The sequence below is a fragment of the Suricata suricatta genome, chromosome 10 (assembly GCF_006229205.1).
Source record: "Suricata suricatta isolate VVHF042 chromosome 10, meerkat_22Aug2017_6uvM2_HiC, whole genome shotgun sequence".
NCBI lineage: Eukaryota > Metazoa > Chordata > Mammalia > Carnivora > Herpestidae > Suricata > Suricata suricatta.
The window spans coordinates 77,030,428-77,051,451 of record NC_043709.1 but is presented as its reverse complement, the minus strand read 5'-3'; the positions used below and the strand labels follow the sequence as shown (position 1 = coordinate 77,051,451).

General features: G+C 39.9%; 1 protein-coding gene across 1 annotated transcript in view; it reads right to left on the bottom strand.

Annotated features, from left to right (window-relative positions):
* Positions 1-21,024, bottom strand: part of TMTC1 (transmembrane O-mannosyltransferase targeting cadherins 1) — a gene marked incomplete at its 5' end in the record, with an annotated part of 270,826 nt that overhangs the window by 121,823 nt on the left and 127,979 nt on the right. The window contains 1 exon segment of the mRNA XM_029955518.1: positions 5,462-5,651. Coding sequence (XP_029811378.1) covers positions 5,462-5,651 — 190 coding nt within the window.

The following is a 21,024-nucleotide window of genomic DNA, read 5'->3' as shown; positions in this document are numbered from 1 at the left end:
ATGACAGCCGACTCAACACTCCCTTTAATTAGTTGCGAGAAAACCCTTACTGACACACCAAGCCAGTGCTTTACTACACTTTCTCCTGTACATTAATAATAATATGGCAGGCATGCCAAACTATGAGCTAAGGCCAGATTCTAATAAAACAAACCTCATCACGACCCCCAAACATTTCATATTCATATTGTGTATGGTCCTTTTATAGCCTTTAAAAAAATGTTCTGCATACCAAAATCTAATTGAGCAGAGTGGCTAACTCTATAGTTTTATTCACTTAGATGATATACACTGAGCAAAAAACAATAAACCATAGGTAATAAATATTGGATGCATCAAGCTTTTGATGCTAGAAATGTGGCAGTGAACAAAGGAGAAAAAAAATCTCTGTCCTCATGGGGCTTATGTTCTAGTTGGAGGAAAGAGACATTACATAAAAAAACAAAGTTATACAGCATTTTAGAAATTGGAAGTATAGTGAAGAAAAGTTAAAAGTTAAAAGTAGAAGAGTGGAGGGTATATGATGGCATTTTAAATAGGATACATATGGTAGGCCTTACCAAGAAGGTCAAATTTGAGCTCAAGTTTATGTAACTAATTGGCATGCTAGAGTTTCTTGAGCATGGTTATTTATACCATACTTGCTTTATCAACTTGATTTACAAAATGATTAGGAAGTGGATTACTTTAAGTGAAGTATTTGGGAGAAAAATAGTTTCTCACAGAGATAGGTGGATAACCACCAGCAAAGAATGAAGTTTGATTCCCATTCCACTACATATAAAAAAAATTAACTCAAAAGGGATCAAAGACCCAAATATGAGTTAAAACTCTAAAATTCTTATATGAAATTGAGTCATAAATCTTCATGACCTCAGCTTTGGCAATGGATTTGTAGGTTTGACAACAAAAGCAATGAATAACAAGACAGAGAAGGAGAAGGAAAAGGAGAAATAGGAAAAGAAAGGGAGGAGGAGGAGGAGAAGAAGAAAAAGGAGGGGGAGAAGAAGAGAGAGAAGGAGAGGGAGAGGGAGTGGGAAAGGGAGAGGGAGAAGAAAAATAAAAGAAATTGGACTTTATTAAAAACTTGTGTGCATTAAAGCACACTACCGAGAATGTAAAAAGACTAGAGAATGGGAGAAAATATTTACAGATCATTTACCTGTTGGGGATTTAATATCCTAAATATATAAAGAACTCTTCCAACTCAATAACAAAAAGACAACCCAACTGAAAAATAAGCAAAGGACTTGCACAGATATTTCTCCAAGGATACACAGATGGCCAATAAGCACATGAAAATATGTTCATCATTGGCCATTAAAGAAATTCAAATCAAAACCACAGAGATATATCTCTCCTTAATAGGATGCCTTTAAGCAAAGTAATGGAAAATAACATGTATTAGCAAAGATTGATACATAGGAACCATTTGTTCCATTATTCCGGGTAGAATGTTAAATGGTACAGCTACTATGAAAAACAGTTTCTCAAAAAGTTAAGTACATGATTATCATATGACCTAGCAATTTCATTCTTAGGTCCCTATTCAAGAGAAATGAAAACATAAATCCATGCGGAAACCTGTACACAAATGTTGTAATTGAGCAATGCTTATAATAGCCAAAGGGTGGAAACAACCTGAATGTCTGTCAACGGATGAATGGATAAACAACTTGTGGTATACATAGCCAATGGAATATTATTCAGCAATTAAAAGAAATTAAGGATTGGTACATGCCACAACTCGGATGAACTTCAAAATACTATGCAAAACAAAGGTCATATATTGTATAATTCTTTTTATATGATACATTCAGAATGGGCCAATCCAAGGAGACAGAGAGCAGATTAGAGTTTACCAGGGGATAGGGAGGGGATAGTTGGGAGTGACTGGTGCTTTTAGTGAGGCGATGAAAAGATTTTGAAATTAGAGAAAGCTAGGAGCACCTGGGTGGCTCAGTTGGTTGAGAATCTGACTCTTGGTTTTGGCTCAGGTCATGATCTTAAAGTTTTGTGAGTTCAGTTCCTGGGTTGGGCTCTGCACTAGCAGCATGGAGCCTGTCCAGATTCTCTCTCTGTCCCACTTGCACTGTCTCTGTCTCTCTCAAAATAAATAAATAAACTTATTTAAAAAAAAAAGAAATTAGGGAGAACTGGTAGTTACACAACATGATGAATACATTAAAGTACCACTAAACTGTATACTTCAAAATGGTTAACTGTATGTTGTGTGAATGTCTCCTTAATATAAAAAAATTTTTTAACCATCCAAACATATTTTCTATCAAATTTTCAGGATCGTGCATTTATGTTTTATATTCAATTATTAGTTCTGTATTTATTCCTTTTTTATTGTTTGTAATATTTTAATCTTTTTAAAAACATAGCTTTATTGACATACAGTCCACATACAACAGAATTCACCCATTTTATATGCATATTTATTTTTGTGAGTTTTGATGAACATATGTCATTTAGCAACTACCATCACAATCAAGTTTTAAAAAACCATGCAGCATCCCAAAAAAGTCCCTTAAGTCTTTTTACAGCCACCCCCCCCCACATATTTTGTCATTATAATTCTGCCTCAAGGCATTTCTAAACTATTCTCAAAAAGGTAGACTTACAATGATAGACATTTTGTATGAATGGAATCATACAGTGGTAGTTTTATATGTCTGACTTTTTTTTTATATATTTTTTAATATTTTTATTTTAAGAGAGAGACAGAGCACGAGCAGGGTAGGCAGAGAGAGAGGGAGACACAGAATCCGAAGCAGGCTCCGGGCTCTGAGCTGTCAGCACAAACCCAGATGCAGGGCTTGAACCCACCAACTGTGAGATCATGACCTGAGCTGAAATCAAACACTCAACTGATTGAGCCACCCAGATACCCCTAATATTTTATTTTTAAGTAAACTTTGCACCGAGTTTGGGCCTCAATCTCACAACCCCAAGATCTAGAGTCACACACTCCATAGACTGAGCCAGCCAGGCACTCTAGTCTGGATTCTTTTATTTAGTAAGGTATGTCTGAGGTTCATGTATGTGTTTTTATGTATATGCAAATTATTTGTTCTTTTACATTTCTGGATAATTTACCATATTAACTTTATCCATTTATATTTGGAGGTCACTGGATTTTTCCCATTTTCCAGTTATTATGAATACTTACTAGACATTTGTATGAACATAAGTTTCTATCTTTGAGGAGCAGAATTGCTTAATTTCATATTTTTTCATGTTTTAAGAAACTGCCAAATATTTCCAAAGTGCCTAAGTAATTTTTCAACTCTCATCAATATGAGGTTTCCAGTTGATCCACATTCTGGCCAACACTTAGTATTGTAAATCTTTTTAATTTCAGTTATTCTAGTGAATATGCAGCGGTAGCCCGTTGTGGTTTTAGTTAGCATTTCCCTAATGACTAATGATGCTGAGCATCTTTCTATATGTTTATTAACTTTTGCATGTCTTTCTTGCGTATTTTAATGAGTTATTTGTCTTATTTCTGAGTTTTAAGAACTCTTTAAATATCCCAGATACAAGTCATTTGTAGATAAGTTTTGCAAATACTTTCTCCTAATTTGTGACTTGCCTTTTGAGTGAATTAACCTCATCTTTTGATGTGCAAAATTTTTAATTCTAATGATGTTCAATTTGTCACCTTTTTCTTTTATAGTCTGTACTTTATGTGTCCTAAGAAATCTTTGCTTAACCCACGTCCACAAAGATTTTCCTCCTGTTTCCATTTAGAATGTTTGGTATTATTTAACTCTTTTGTTTAGGACTATGATCCACTTGGAATTCATTTCTAGGTATACAGTATGAGGGAAGGGTCAATGTCACATTTTTTCCTTATTGATATTCCATTATTTCAATACTTATTATTTAAAAGACTACCCTTTCCCCATTGAATAATCTCAGTCACTTTGTCAAAAATCAATAGAGGATGTAAATGTGAGCTTACCTTTGGAATCTCAATTCTATTCTGTTTTCTACTTACTATTCCCAGCACCTCCCATCCCAAGTTTGGGTCACATTCTCCTGCTCCTTTACATGCCCAGTAATCTGATAAAACACTAGGCATTGTGTGTCATATGTTGCAGTGACTATATTCCATTTTGTTCAACTGAAATATGTTGGTTTTACGGTTTTAATATATAATGAATTTGCCCAGACTCAAAATAAAAAATCTGTTTCCTCTGCAGAGAGCTGAAATTTTTGCTTCTTTTTTTCCCCCCTGAATCTCTGGGGAAATCTCTCTTGTGCCTGCACAGTTTATTGATCAGCCAGTGATTTCAACAGTGGTGATACAGTGACAACTCAGGCCAATGAAGCTTCCCCTCTCTGCTGCCCAACCTGTATGTGGGTCAAAAAATGCATTCAAATTTGCAGCAAATAAATAAGTCTCCCCAGGCTTTCAAATTTGCTTGTGCTCCCTGGGGGCCCATGCTGTTTAGCAGCCAGCCACGAATGCACACAGAGTGTATTACCTCAGTCCTTCTATAGCTCTCTTGTTTCCAAGAGTTCTCTCTTAAGTTTCCTGCTGCCCTGCCAGGCTCCCAGACCAAATCAGTCACCTCTAACCAGTAAATCTCTGGAGTTTTTTGACATCAACTTGGGGGGGGGGGGGAAGGGGGGGGATGGGAAGACTCTTGGGCAAGAAGCATCTCATCTAATGCAGTAGCAGTTTTTCATTTGTAAACATTTCAAGTTCTTTGCTGTCTTTGATCATTTTTGGAACCGTTGTATTTGATAATTTTTTTTCCAGCTTAATACCATTTTTTTGAAGTGAGAATCACCCAACTCTGGCAGTCATTAGTGGAAGTAGCATCTTAACCATAGTTTAAACACTTATGAATAGATTATCATTATCTCATTTATCATTACATGAAATCAAACAAGTTACTTCAAAAATTAGTCAACTATAGCAGGAAAAAAATTTCTTGTTTGAAAACATTAAATTTCAGATCCAATTTCTATAGGCTTGGTAGAACAGTAAAAGATATCATATAATTAAGGTAGCCACAATCTGTTAACTCCACTAAGGTCTTTAAGATGTATATTACTTACCTAGAAAAATTTAAATTTTTCAGATTTTTAGACAAAAGAGTAGATTCAGTTTAGACCCAGATTCCCTGTTGGGAGGAGGCAATACTAAGTAAGTTTTTAGAGTCTCTGTCTTTAAATGCTGAGAGTTCATCTGGATTTTAAGAAAATTACCTTGGGGGCACCTGGGTGGCCCAGTTGGTTAAGCGACCGATTTTGGCTCAGGTCACGATCTCATGGTTTGTGAGTTTGAGCCCCGCGTCAAGCTCTGTGTTAACAGTTCTGAGCCTGAAGCCTGCTTCAGATTCTGTGTCTCCCTCCCTCTCTGACCATCCCTGCTTGCATTCTGTCTCTCTCTCCCTAGAAAATAAACATTAAACAAATTTTTTTTAAAAAGGAAAATTACCTTGAAGGCTGCTAAACAATGAAGGCTCAGTAAGGTCATCACCACTGCCAGAAGGATGGTGGCTAAGTTCCGCGTGTCCCATATGGTCTCTACCAGGGGAATACTGCCCACCTGCCAGTCATAGCACAGGGTAACAGGTGCAAGCAGAAGCCACACGTTGAAGGCCAAGAGGTAGGAATAGGTAAGGAACCTATGAAGAGAAAAAGAATCACTGAAACACGACTCAAGGTCCATGATACTTTACAAACATTCATTGACCAAGATTTCATTAAACAGCATTTGTATACTGTCAATGGTATCTTTCAGGAAAAGACAAAGTAAGGCGAAAGGCCACATTCGTTTAGTCATTAAATAGACCATATTAGAATAGATTTACTGGTTCTAGGCACTATGGAAGGAGCTGGTCTTTCAAAAGTGAAAAGTAAAGACAGTTTCCATGACATATGTTTCAAAATTATCATACATATAAATATATTACAACCTGAGATTAATGCCAAAAAAGAGAAGTTTGATGTAAGTAAACAACAGAAATGCTGTTCTGCTAGGTAGGATTCCCTGGGTAAGAGACATTTAAAAAAACAGTGCTCAGAAAACTGCGGTAGACAGTAAAATATTTAATCATCTTTATAACGGATTGATCCATATTGAATTACTTATTTTAAAAAATCAGAATATCCATGGTAGGGAGATGAAGTCTCTCATTTACCAGCTAAAGTGCAGCCATCCTCCTTGCTAAGAGAATGGCCAGTGAGACCCAGGGAAGGAAGGAAAATAACAAGTGCAGGTGCTGCTCCTGTTTCCCGGCTGTGTCCAGGACTAAGAGAAGGTGAAAGGCATTCCAACTGACCCCACTTCTTTCAGGATAGAGAAAATAGAACTTACATAAATGTGAATTTGTTTTAAAAAACCCTGTATTTATTTAAATGTGTTCAGTCAACATGAACTCATTATGTAGTGGTCTAGACCCATGAGAACAGCAGGACTTCCAGCACACCACAAACGTCATGCAAACCTGTTCATCAGGAGACACTGAACTCCAGCATGGTGTCTAGCGGTGTGAGGCGCGTCCCCAGGAGGACTCCTTGGCCCCTATTAGAACCCTGGCCTGAGAAACTCAACACCATCAGGAGAATTTACTATTGCCTTTAGCCAATACTTAACAAAAGGCCTCTGACCTCCCGGTCTCAGATTATTTTCTCCAAAGGGCTCACAATTATGAATATGTATCTCCTACAACTCACAAGTCATTCTCAAGAACCTGAGGGCCAGTCTTGTAAAATGCAATCATCAGGCAGGAGAAGGCTTGCCTCCCAGGGTCTGCACGAGGATAACTGCCAGCCAGCAGACACAGCCCACCTAAATGCACTTAGATGACCATTTCTTTGTAATTTTTCACTTCTTGGCCTCTTCTGAGTCCCAGCTAGCCCTGCTCACTCTCTTACTCTCCCTCTAAAATGCCCACTCACCTCTGCACAAATCAGAATGGCCCTCAGGTCTTTCCTCTGCTGTCAGCAGCTACTGAATAAAATCTGTTTTCACTGCTTTAACTCCTATCCACCTGTGTTTCTGTTTGACACCATATATGGGATTAAATAGAATAATTATATAAATTCCTTGTCCTCAAAAAATATATAATTTGGTAGTGAAACCAAGATATAGAAAATTAAAGAAGCAGAATGAGATAAGCACTGTAACACTATCAAATGTGAAGGTAAGTCTTCTGCCAGTTGTCGGATTCGTGGAGGGATTCTTAGATTAGCAAAGAGGTTAGTTCAAATAACTTCTAAGTTAGCTTCCAAAGTAAATGGTTACTTCATCTTGAATTTCTCTCAACAAGTAGCTACTGGCTGGGAACACCCTTCTCAGACCGTCCCGGCTGATTCTCTTTCCTTTCCTCCTTTTCCCTCCAAGGTTGACAATAAAAAAGTCATCAGTGATGGCCAGGTAAGGCTCAGGGAGGAGGATTTACTCATTGCCCCGACTCTCAAACCCCAACAGAGAAATAGGTTGAAGGAGTGGATATCTCAATGGTGTTTTCCAACTCTCCTCTCAGTTGGTATTTTTAATAAAATGTTAATGTACAAATCGTGCAGTATACACTGAAAGCTTGATGAAATCCAAGCTTTGTTATTTGACAAAAATGAAAACAAAAACACTGTCTTATCCCTTTTAGGCTTGGGGCTGAGAAACTGTCTCATGAGAGAATGCTAACTCTACAGGAGGATGACTGGGTCACTTTGGGCTTTGTTTTTTCACAGAGCTTCTATGCTGATGCAATCTACCTAGCTCAGGAACTTTCTCTGGAACTTGGCTTTAAAAGAGAAGGAAGAACCATCAAGCTTAGGAAAATCACAACATTTTGTCACTCAGTTACTCTCCAGGTCTTAAAAATTACTTTAAAAAATGATATCTCTCCTTCTTGATATAATAATTATCAGCAATGATTATAAATGGCTGCTAAAATTATCAGATGATGAGCTGACAGGGTACTTCATAATGGATGGATCAGGATAAATGAGGTGCCCAGAGCTGACTAACCACTTTTACCATCACATGAAGGGAGATTAACATCCAGATGTCCTCTTGATGAATACATATGTTACTACCTACGAAGTAGTCTTGTCCAAAAAAAGAACAAACAAAACAAAAGAAAAGAAGAAAGAAAGAAAATTAAATCCATTCAAGCCCTTCATTACCAGTTTACATCAAATACAGAGAACATCAGAACATGTTACATAATACCATAGGGATGCAATGTGACAAATCCATAATGTTGGTGTTCCACAGAACAAATGATGTTAGGTTCTTCAACAAATATATTTTAGTAGGGGCAGGGGTGGGGGGAAGAAGGGAAGAAAGAAGAGGGCATCTATAAGTTAAATGAGACATAAGAGGGATCCTGGGTAGCTCAGTCAGTTAAGTGACCAACTTTGGCTCAGGTCATGATCTCGTGGTCTGTGGGTTTGACCCCCGCATTGGGCTCTGTGCTGACAGCTCAGAGGCTGGAGCCTGCTTCAGATTCTGTGTCTCCCTTTCTTTCTCCTCCTCTCCTGCTCACGTTCTCTCTTTCTCCCTCTCTCTCTCAAAAATAAACATTTAAAAAAAAAGTTAAATAAGACTAAGAGATGTATCAAACACAGTGCAGATATTGCTTAGATGCTATCTTAAACAAACCATTACTAAAAATAACCACTTAGGAGCAGGAAAAATTGAAGCATTGATTGTATATATGATACTAGAGAATCATCGTTTTTAAAGTGTGATAATGGTATTGTGGTTAGATTTTTTAAAGATCCTTACCTTTCAGAAACCCATACTAAAATATATGCATATGAAATGAGGTGATATTTGGGATTGGCTTCAAAATGAAGGACTGGGGGCCAGGGGGCAGAAGAGGGAGGGGGTATGAATGAAATAAGATTGGCCCTGAGTTACGATTGTTGAAACTGGGTCATGGGTGTATAGAGGTTCTTTGTGCCTTCTGCTCTACTCCTGTACATATTTGATATTATCCATAATAACAAATATTTTTTAATTAGTGGAAAAAGGCAACAGAATTGCAACAGGACCACTTTCTTATGTCTAACAGCAGCTTGACCATGGAATAGCTGTACTTGCTAATGTGGAAATTTTTATTTGAATTGTGAAGTTCATATTTTGGCCTTGCCCTGCAAGTTGTCTTCAGTTCCTTATATTTTCTAGACTTGCAATGCCATATTAACAGAAAAGAAAATAAAGAAAAATATTTTTTTAATGTTTTTTTATTTATTTTTGATACAGAGAGAGACAGAGCATGAGAGGGGGAGGGACAGAGAGAGGAGACACAGAACCAGAAGCAGGCTCCAGGCTCTGAGCTATCCGTCAGCACAGAGCCCGATGTGGGGCTCAAACCCACGAACGTGAGATCTGACCTGAGCCGAAGTCGGAGGCCTAACCGACTGAGCCACCCAGGTGCCCCAAGAAAAATATTTTTTCAGGTATAATCTCAGTGTAGTCATTGGATTAAAAAAATATTCATTATGACTTTTTACAAAGACTGTAAACCAAATATGTTTAAAAAGTAAAATAAACCACAGAACTAAAAGCAACTTACCCTCCTATAACACTAGAAAGGTCAACACTGTTAACTTACCCCTTTTAATATACATGTGTTGTCTCCAGAAACTCAAGAGACATTACCTAGTGCATATGAAATCAGATCAATGTTGTTAGTAAACTCTTTAAAAACTATCTGAAATACTGAAACAGCATTAGATTTTTTTTTTTTTTTTTTTGGCAAATTTAAGCGTAAAGAAGCCATTTGGAATCATGCCAAAAGCTAATTACATTTTGGGAGGCTAGTGGAGCTGGCTGTAATCAGCAACTCAAGTCTTTCTTTTAACTCACTGACTATGAATTACATTTTAAATGAATCACCTTGTTTATTTCTGCTAAAATTTTAAAAATGAAATAATCTGTTGAGTATCTCTGCCCTGCTGGGTTCTTTTTTTAAAGCAGGAGCAAAACCAAAATGAATTATTCACCAATTTTCTACCATGCACTCTGCTAACAGGAGGAAAGCCACTAGAATATCTTGCCAACAAAATGGATGGGATACACAGGGGTTCAGCTTGAACAATTTAGTCATGTAGTTGCATCAATGAGCCAGGAAACACGTGAAAGGGAAGAAAAGGCTTTCGGGGAACTGGCATATATCAAATGGCACCAAAGGAAACTGGGCGGCCCTGAAAACCTAAATCTTCATTTTCATCGAGAAAAAAAATGAGAGTGTTGTAAGGGCAAAAACATACATAGATTCTGTTCTTTGCCTTTGAAAAAACCTTTTTTGCTAAGAAATAACACGAGCCTAACATAATTCTTTGTTCCAGGAAGATGCCTATGAGAGGTACAGATGAAAAAATCATGAATTGCAAGCAGAAATATACCGCACTTGCTTGTTTTGTATAAAAAATGTTACTGCTCCAAGGATCCTTCTTTCTCATTCACCAAAAAAGTCCTTCCATTATTTCATAAACACAAGACACTGGGTCTGCTGTACACACACTGGGTCCTCCTGGGAGGAGCTGGCCAACACTGCCAATAGACCAGTCTCAGTACAAATCACCTTTCCCACCACAGTGGAGCCCCTCATCACCCAGATTGTCTCTAGCCCCTAGGTTTTGGTGACCTGTCCTACCTGTCCTACCTACACTGTCCCCAATTTTCAACTCTTAAATTACCACTGATGCTTCAATAGGGCCTCCACAGTCTTGCTGTGCCCCAGCACTAACAACAGCCCTTTTTCAGGCATAACCTGCTTAGAATTATTATTAGCATCTTCTTCTCCTAACTTTTACCTTCTCCAGAACTAGCCAAAGAAAGCTATTTCTTGTACTATCCTTCTCTGTAGACAGGACATCCTCATTAGGATTCAATAAATGTTGAGTAATTACTCTGTGCACTTTTCTAAGTGCTAAAGGGTAAGAAGATCTAGTCCCTTACCCTCCAAAAGAGCACGTTCAGCACTGGTGGTAAGAACACATACACACATTACATAGGTTAAGTAATTGTGAAACAGAAAGATACAATTTCAATGGAGTTCTAAGAAATGAGAGATTAATGAAAAACAAAGGATTAATGATATCCTACGGAGGGGGCCTGGGTGGCTCAGTATGTTAAGCATGAAACTTCAGCTTAGGTCATGACCTCTCAGTTCGTGGGTTCAAGCCCTGCGTCAGGCTATGTGCTGACCGTTCAGAGACTGGAGCCTGCTTGGGATTCTGCATCTCTCTCTCTCTCTGCCCCTCCCCCACTCATGCTCTGTTCATCTCTCAAAAATAAATAAACATTAAAAAAAAACTTTTTAAATGACATCCTAGAATCTATGGAGAATTTAAATAAGGGGAAAGATGAGAAATAGAGAGCCCAGGCAGATCCACCAAATGGCTTGAGATTGTAAATGAACATGACGCTTTCTGAGGACAGTTAAGAATTTGGGGCTCCTGGGTGGCTCAGTCAGGTAAATGTTGGGACTTCTGCTCAAATCATGATCTCACAGTTCGTGAGTTTGAGCCTCGTATCATGCTCTGTGCTGACAGCTCAGAGCCTGGAGTCTGCTTGGGATTCTGTGTGTGTCTCTCTCTCTGCCCCTACCCCACTTGGGAGCATGCACTCACTCTCTCTCTCTCTCTCTCTCTCTCTCTCTCTCTCTCTCGCTCTCAAAAATAAACATTAAAAATCTCTTAAGAATATGGGTCACCCTAAAGTACAGAATTTAAAATGTATAATATAAGAAATTATAAAATGATCCTGGCTAAAATGTCTAAAATGAGAAATATCACATCAGTGTTGGGGCAGCAGGTGGAGAAAATGGAACTACTGTAAATTGATGAAGCCACTTTGGAGAATTGCAGGGAGTTTCATGAAAGCCCAGTAATAAATGCATGGATGATCTAGCAAGTCTACTCCTGAGTTCATACCCAACAGCACTGCAGACAGATGCTGACCAAAAGATGTTTACAACATTGCTTGCAACTCCTCTTAACAGCCCCAAACCAGAGATTACCAGATGTCCACCTACATACGCTGTTATATACCCATTCAAAGGAAATCTACTCAGCAACAAGAATGAGTGCAACAATAGGAATGAATGCTGTAACGCAGAACAAAATATAGAACAAAAACAGAAGACACCAAAGAAAAGGAAAATCATCTATAGTTAAGGACAGGGTGACTGGAAGCAGGACCTGACCCCCGGGACACAGGCTGGGGCAGAAGCCACAAGGCAACCCCAGGTACATGGAGTGTAGACGGTGGTCTGTCCCCTCATCCCCTTGCTTGTCTGTAACAGCAGCATAGAAGGTGCCAGGACCTTCCAGGCATTCCAGGACCAAGGCCCAGCAACAGTACCACTCAATACTTGTTACTTCAGCACCTGGGACGAGAGACAGCAGGCCCGTTTCTGAACAGTGAATCAGAAAAGAGGTCCAAATGACTCGCATCTTCATGTTGTGTTTCGTTTTTAAAGTTCTGCTGGATTTAAGAACCAGTGGTCTAATCAAACCAGCTCAATTTAAGGTAGGGTTATTTTTTAAATTCCTTTAAGAATCTAAAGACAGGCAAGTAAGAAAGAGTAAAAAAAAAACCAAAAAAACAAAAACCCAGGCTTCTCACAAACCCAGACCAAGTGCATGCAGGAAGGCAGGGCAGCAACCCCTGCCCCACTTTGGGCCACAGCCTTCCTCATAGCTGCCCTGCTCCGGCCCACGGGGGCCTCTTGCACCTGCTCCGGCCTGAGGCTGGAGCATGGTCACGAGGGCGGCCCCCTCTCCTTCTCTCCTGTCCTCACACACTTACCACTGCGGTCTTCGCGGCCCTCTCTCAGGTGTCCAGGTCCCGAGAGCAGTGCCTGTCAACTCTCCTCACCCTCTGGAACCAACTCTTACAGGCCACTGAACTCCGGCCCCCGCTGACCCTGCAGGTCCCAGTGAGGGGGTCACGTCCTCCGACAAACCTTCCCAGTCACAGCCTGCTGCGAGGCCAGGTGGGTGCCTCTCTGTGCTCCCACGTCCTGCTCATGCTGCCCTCCCACACCCTCCCCGTGCTGCCCAGTCACCGCCCGTTCGTGCGCCTGTCTTCTCACCAGAGCCGAAGCTCCCGGGCACGGGGCTGTGTCTCATGGGCAGCCGTTTCTCCTGCACCTAGCTCTTCAAATGGATGGATTCTGCGGGTTTTAAAATAAATTAACCTGATATAAAATAATACCTAAAAATCTGAAAATATTCCCATTTTATACTTTTGGTTTCGGCCTGAGGCAACCACACAGTTTCATATGGTCCTACAAAAGATACCTGCTGGGTGTCTAGCTGACCAGGTGTGCAGCCAAAGACCGCAAACTGGAGATTCTGCTTTTGTGGGGCCCCGCCCCCTCAGCACGTAGCTCTTTGGCGCACCGTCAAATAGTGAGGAGTGCGTGACTGAAGATACCTCCTCTCATATGCCACAGAAGCATCATTAAAAAGCCTTGCCAGCCTTACATTTTCTTATTTTACATTAAACTCCCATGAATATAGTTTGAGAACTCATATTACCATGGATAAACGATACGGTGAATCTGAAATGTCATGAAGTTTCTCTGACCTTTTTAATGTGCCATTAATACACTTATTAGCAGAGACAGCTTCATCAGAATACAAAAAATGTATTTCAACAAGTAAAACTGTCCGCAACAACTTCTCACCCGTGTATCTATTAAAAAGAAGTAAATAACACCTTCTGCAAAATAAATACTTGATTCATTTCTTGCCTAAGGTCTGTTTCTTTCTGTAAAGCATTTAACAAACATTTTTATTTCAAACTAAAATACTTTCTCTCATCGGGCGCAGGTTTGGATTCCACTGAAAACATGTGCTAACTGGTTACTATGCCGCAGGCGTGGCGCTCCAGATTTCCACCCAAGAATCCTGTTGGCATACTTATGAACCACATCCGATAGCATTAAAAATCCCTTAAACATGTACGGCATTTTCTAGTTCATAAAGTATTTGCATATAAAAACTAGCTGATCCCAACACAATCTCTATGACATGGGCATTACCCTGTTTTTTGAGGTTGGAAAATAGCCTAACGGAGGCTGGGGCTTGTTCAGTGTCCTGCAGCAAACCCAAAGCAGAGCCCATACACAGGACACTGCTCGCCGACTCCACACGGAACTCTCCCCTGCAGCACAGTCTTCCATTAGCACGTCTTCATTAATGTGCAGAACAGAGAGGAAATATAACGGATCAAATATTGCTGTTTCATGGAGAAGAGCCACCTGACTTATCTCTTCAACAGTGAAGCCCAGAGGAACTTCAGTTTTTATGGATTACAAACAAACAAACAAACAAAACTTGAGCTTTTAGTTAAAGCAGGGCTGACAAAAACATAAAACCAGTATGTGAGCCCCATTACAGCACAGTAAACAGATGACTGCATTGATATAAATGTTTGTCAGAGCATCACACAGCGAGAAATAGAATCCTTATATAAAAAGCTGAGGCTTGGCATTTTATTCGTTATGAAAAGCAAGTTTTGTCTTTATGTTCCAACCTTAGGAAAAAAAGAAGAGAATTGTTTCTTCAATTTTTATCAGCTTCTCAGGGATTTAAGATGATAAAGGAAACACTACGTAGATTTATTTTTTTAAGTTTAGTTATTTATTTTGAAAGAGAGTATGAGTCGGGTAGGGGGGAAAAAGAGAGGAAGAGAGGATTCCAAGCAGGCTCTGACACAGGCCTGAACTCACAAACCGTGAATCATGACCCAAGCTGAGATCAAGAGTCGGATGTCCAAAGGCTTATATAGTTTTTTGGATCATTTTTAAATGTTTATTTATTTACTCATGAGAGAGAGAGAGAGAGAGAGTATAGGTTGGGGAGAGAGAGAAAGAGAAGGAGACACCGAATCTGAAGCAGGCTCCAAGCTGTCAGCACAGGGCCCGATGCAGGGCTCAAACTCATGAACTGTGAGATCATGACCTGAGCTGAAGTTGGACGCTTAACTAACTGAGCCACCCAAGAACCCTTATATGGTTTTCTTTAAGAAGTAAAGTATTAATAAGTGATCCAGATGAACAATTTCCAACAACTGATTCCCAGAGGTGACACAGGCGACCTCCATGTGCTGCCCCTTCTGGCCCCCACCCTTTCCTGTTCCTTGTATTTTTCCTCTTTGTTCCCAGAGTCCAAGACAAATTACATCAACTACCATTATGTAGTGCCATTTCACTTGGGAAAACTACTCTCGATGCCTTGATAACCTCTTTCATCCCTAAAAACTTATTATCTTTAAAAAAAAAAATTTTAATGTTTACTTATCTTTGAGAGACAGAGAGACAGAGCATGAGTGGGGGAGGGGCAGAAAGAGAGGGAGACACAGAATCTGAAGCAGTCTCCAGGCTCTGAACTGTCAGCACAGAGCCTGATGTGGGGCTCAAACCCCCAAACTGTGAGATCATGACCTGAGCTGAGGTTGGCCGCTCAACTGATTGAGCCACCCAAGCGCTCCCTAAAAAGCAACTTACTATGAATGTAATACAAAGTCCATAATGGAAACAACAGTCCCCTTGCAGAGAGCTCTTTAGCCACAGAGGACACAGTTTACACCTGAGGGTTTCAAAAAAATGAACACATCTGCCTCCAGATCTGCTCAATCTGCTGGTCAAATCAAGACTCTCTACCCCTTGATTCTTTCAGAATTTCTGTGACATGAATTAGAAATCTTTGTTTTTAACTTACTTCTCTGAGTCATTCTGATATTCACCCTAGTTTGGTGATCACTGTTTGAAATATCAGAATGACTTCAGTTCATTTAAAAAAAAACACACATACGAGGGACCTGCTAACACAAGGCCCTGCTAATTGCTAAAGCAAGAACAGAGCAGCTCATTTTCCATAGCTCACCTGAAACACACAATGCATTTTAAAATGATAATTTAAAATATAATTTGATTTCTTAAGAGTTTATTATGAAATAGCCCTTACATTAGGAAGAGCTATACAGATTAGGAAGACATAGTGCCCTAACTGTAACAATCAAAACCCAAGGTTTTGTTTGTGCCTATTTGAAACTATCAACTGAAAATGGAAAGAGGAAAAGAAGCTTCTTTACAAAGAAGATGGTGAGTTCTACCTTCATCTTATTATTTTGTATCTTCATGTTTTCTTACAGAGTAACACAAGCCTTTGTCTATGTTTCTGAACAGCAGAAACACAACTATCCACTTAAGTAGATATATTCTACTTGCTTATCCAGGACCACATCTCATGAAAATACATGATGCTGATAGGGGGCCTTTATACTCTTTCACTGAAAATCCTATTTTATCTATTTTCCTGGATCTGAAAGACAACCATTTATAACAATGAAAAGGCAATACTTCTTCCATCAAGTATACATGGCTTTACATCCTGTCCCCTTCCAATCTGTAGATGGAAAACCAATTACAAGGCAGGAGCCTCTGAGAGGGGCCTTAATAGTGGATCATGAAGTTATTTCTTCTGCAGGCTCCAGCTCTATGCAGAAGCCATACTTAACTCGGGCTTTTGTTCTTATTTTTAATCCAAGATTTACAAGATTGAATGTCGAAGTATCACATATCTAAAGAGACTTACATAAACAGAGGAGTAAATCCTGGGCCAAAGAACAATTCTGTGATAAAACAAGCTGCAAATAAACCTCTTCCATTGTTTCTCAAATGCAAGTGCACTGAAAGCCACTGAAGCAGAATCTTCGAGCATTGAACCCTAGAATTGATACTTCAGTGTGATTCCCAAGTGCCTTGGAGACACATGCAGGTTTGGCAACCCAGCTGGAGTGAAATCATAAGGCCCTGGATGGCTGCAATCAGGGCACAATTTTTGGTGGTAATTTATATGAAGACTCCTAAGTGTCCACGGCCTTGGGTTCTCAAGTACAATTTTTCAGATGGGACTCAAATTCTAAGTTATTCTTCACACTCAGAGGTGGAACACAGTACAAATCCTCCCACCATTCAGAATCAGCTGAGTTGGCAGACTGGAAGAAACCGCCCACACGAGGCAGAGGAAGGCGGAGGTGTGGAGTGCGGGCTCCACACGCTGCTTATTCCCTGCCCGCCCGCCTGTCCTTTGTCCCCCTCAGACCAAGAGACCCAGGGCTGGTTCTAGGCCAGCACTGCCCCAGGGAAATAAAATAAAAGCACACATCATTTCAAATTTTCTATGAGCTACATTAAACAAAGTAAAATCAAACATGATAAATAGTAATATATTGTTTCAATGAATATACTCAAAATATCATTTCTACATGTAATCAATATAAAACTTAGATTTTAACTTCTTTTTTTCTTAGAGGATTTCATCCCCCAAATCTTACGTAGACTTTATCTATATCCACAGCACATTTCACTCCCGATGAGCTACCTCTGAAGTGTTCAGTAGCCTCACGGGACCCGTGCCCCCTGTAGTGGCCAGAGCAGAGCGAGACAATCATGTGGGCCCTCAGTCCCATCCTTCACCTCTCCCATACTCGACTTTTCCTTGATTTTATCTGTTTAGTTCAGGATTCCTGCTATAAACCCATGACTCAATCCGTGGCTCTAGCCACTTTCTACTCTCAAATCCAGTCACAAAATTTTCCAGCCTCAAATTTCCCAAATCACTAACTTGGTATTTATTTTCATTTTTATTTTTATTTCTTGTCCCTCTGTTTTAGGACATGTCTTTGTTTCTACTCATTCTCTTTCACCCCTGGTAAAAACTTCTGTTCTGGCCTTGTTCCCACTGAAATTCCATGTGGGATGGGAGAGACGGAGGGATTTGGACATATGAAGGCAAAGTTTTCTGAACTATAAAATATTTTAAAAAAACACAGCTACAGCCAAGCTTCCAAGACATTCTAAGAGCAAGAACCGTGAAAGCACAAGAGGTTAAGTAGGGGAGCCAAGCTGACAAAACAGGAGGGGACAGAGGGTCCCACAGAGAGAGTTCCCTCAGACACTCCTGGCTAAGGGCTTCACCACCTCACTAGAGAACGAGCTGAAAATTAATGCTGGAGCCACCATGCTGTATTTGTATTGTTGTACTATGTGTAATCGTGCAAATTACCCAGATACCCACAGCTTAAATCCCATCATTCTCAAGGAAGCATTTTGTTGCTTTTAAGAAGTTATAAGTAAACAAAACCTTACAGATATTTTTGAAGACAGTGGGGGAGGATGCCACTGATAATTACAACCACACCTCTCGTGTTCCTGGAGGGGAGTGGCAGGTGTGAGACAACTTTCCCAGAAGGCACCTCAACTAGGCTCACTCCTTTTACCGGGTGCTACAACCAGGATCACCATTCATCCATTCAACAACATGCTCAAGACTCATTTTGTGCCAGGCTCCAAGGTGAAGCCTAGTTAGAGAATGAAATAATGCTGAGTCACCAAGGCAGTCATTGCTCACAGAGCTCTGAGCAAAACTATTCAGAACCCCAAGTCTGCTTTCAGAACACTCTCCTATCCAATTTCCTGATAATCTACTTCTGTGAAGTGGTCACCTCTCTTCTTGAATGGAAGACACCAGCCCTGAAGTCACCCAGCCACCTACCCTAGACCTGCTCCTCTGATGAATGCTCCCTGGCCAGGCTCCAGGCTCCCTCCCCCTCCTAACTCAACACATCAGCTCCTAAATGTCAAGAAAAGAGCAATCTTACTGAAGCGGTTCACACTCGGGTAGAAATAACTAAGTGTACAGGTTATGGGGGTGGGTGGGCAGTCACTATGAGTTTTATATCAGGGAAACCTCTCTGCAAGAGCTAGCACTTACCAGAGCCTTCATGAATGGGCTGGGCTTAGACTAGGAAACAGATGTCCTAGGTTGACAGACAATGGATGGGGGGTGTGTGAGGGCCCCATGATTCTGAGGTGTTCTGTTCTAGTGGTTCAGGAAACATGCTTGAGAATCTTCATTGATATGTGATTATGAGGGAGGGTGAAGGTAGGAAACATGTTATTAACATGTTTTTTTATTTTTGTTGTTACTTCTTTCTTTTCTTTTTCTTTTCTCTCTCTTTTTTTTTTTTTAAAGAAAATACCATCATAGGTTATATCAGACATAAAGCTATGTACTCATTAAGTCCATTAAATTCTCCTTCCCCCAGTACCTAGGAGACTCTATTTCCCAGTACCTCTGCAGTTAGCTGGGGCACAGATGCTGTGAGTCTCTTGAAGCTGAAACGATACTGATGAGGTGTATGGCTAAAAGAATGTTTGATAATATTAAGGGATTATTGGCAATATTTTTAGAATATCATTAAGATATGCTGGTTATATTGCTAAAAAGACATTCTATTGCTATGGTATGAATGTTTGTGTGTCCTCCCACCATGCCCCCAAGTAATGTGTTGAAACCTAATGTCATGGTCTTAGGAGGTGGGGTCTTTGGGAGCTGATTATGTCATAAGGGTAGAGTCCCTAAAAATAAAATTAGTGCCACGGAGTGCCTGGGTGGTTCAGTCAATTAAGTGTCTGACTCTTGATTGTGTCTCAGGTCATAATCTCATGGTTTGTGAGACAGAGCTGCGTGTCAGGCTCTATACTGGCAGCACAGAGCCTGCTTGGGACCCTCTCTCTCCCTTACACTCTTTTTCAATCTCTCTTTCTCTCCTTCTCTGCCCTCCCTTACTTGTGTGTACACTTACTCTCTCACAATAAATAAATAACCACTAAAAAAAAAGAAATAAGATTAGTGCCCTCATAAAAGCTACACCACAGAACTCCATCACCTCTTCCACCATGAGCAAACACAGTGGGAAGGAGAAGACTAGGAACAGAAAGAGGGCTCTCACCAGAATATGATCATGCTAGCACCTTGATCTTGGACTTCCAGCCTCCAGGACTGAAAGAAATACATGTCTTTTGTTTAAAAGCCACCCAGTCTATGGGATTTTGTTAGAGCAGTCTGGATGGACTGAAATATTTGTTTTAGAGACACTACACACTGAAATAATGATAACTGAATTGACATTATATGTGAGACTGGTCTCAGAACTGTTTGGTGATAACTGGAGAAAATGATAGGTGGCGGGGGGGGTGTTGATGAAACAAGGCTGAACACAGTTGATAAAGGCTGAACCTGCGTGATGGGAACAAACATGGGAGTTCATTATAACAGTCTCTACTGTTACATATTTGAAAATTTCAATATAAGATGTATGGGACCCTCCAATTTTCTCTTCCTCTGCCTACAGTGACATAATCATTTCTGATGGTGGGACTCTACAATGGAAGCAGCTTAGAACCCAGGGGCAGCTCTAGGAAGAGAGCTTCCCTACAGAGTGGTAGAATCCACAGCCATCTTCCTGTGATCAAACACTAAACCTTCTCAAGAAAGCCATTTCTATTTTGGAACTTGCTATTATATTAGTATATGTGATTTTAGAGATGATTTAGTTTGAGAAAGCCTATGTAGTCGAGGGTTGTGTAAGAAATTATTAGAAATTTGGAGGAAGGAAGAAAAGAATAGGAAATAGTAAACAAGAGGTAGGGCTAATAATAAATAATAAATAACTAACACCAGAGACTTGATGAAAAAAGTCAGTTAATGAGAACTCCCCAGGGGAGGAGTAGCTGAAGGATTCTGTCATACAATGATGTCTACCTTAATTATTTGTGTATGGTTTTACAATACAATATGTCCCCACATTTCAGTAAAGTCTCTTATATGCAAATGCCTTACATAGTGGTACTTCAGGGAATATTAGGGTGAAAGGTCTATGATCTGTATCTTGGCTGGCACAAGACAAGGAAATGAGAATAGCCACGGGCAGTAAAACATGAGTGAGGTGAGTAGTTTAGCAGGAAAATGAAAATGAAATGGGAAATGCCCATGAAAATATAAGGTTCTTGCGAATAATTAAAAATCAGGACAGGGTAACAGACACTGAGCACGGGAAAAGATTGAAGCCAATTTTCTTTAAATTTCAAAAAAGAAAATTCAACATGATACTGGGGTTCCATATTCACATGCATTTTTAAACATACTGTTGCATTCTATGAGTCATTTCCATGATGAGGC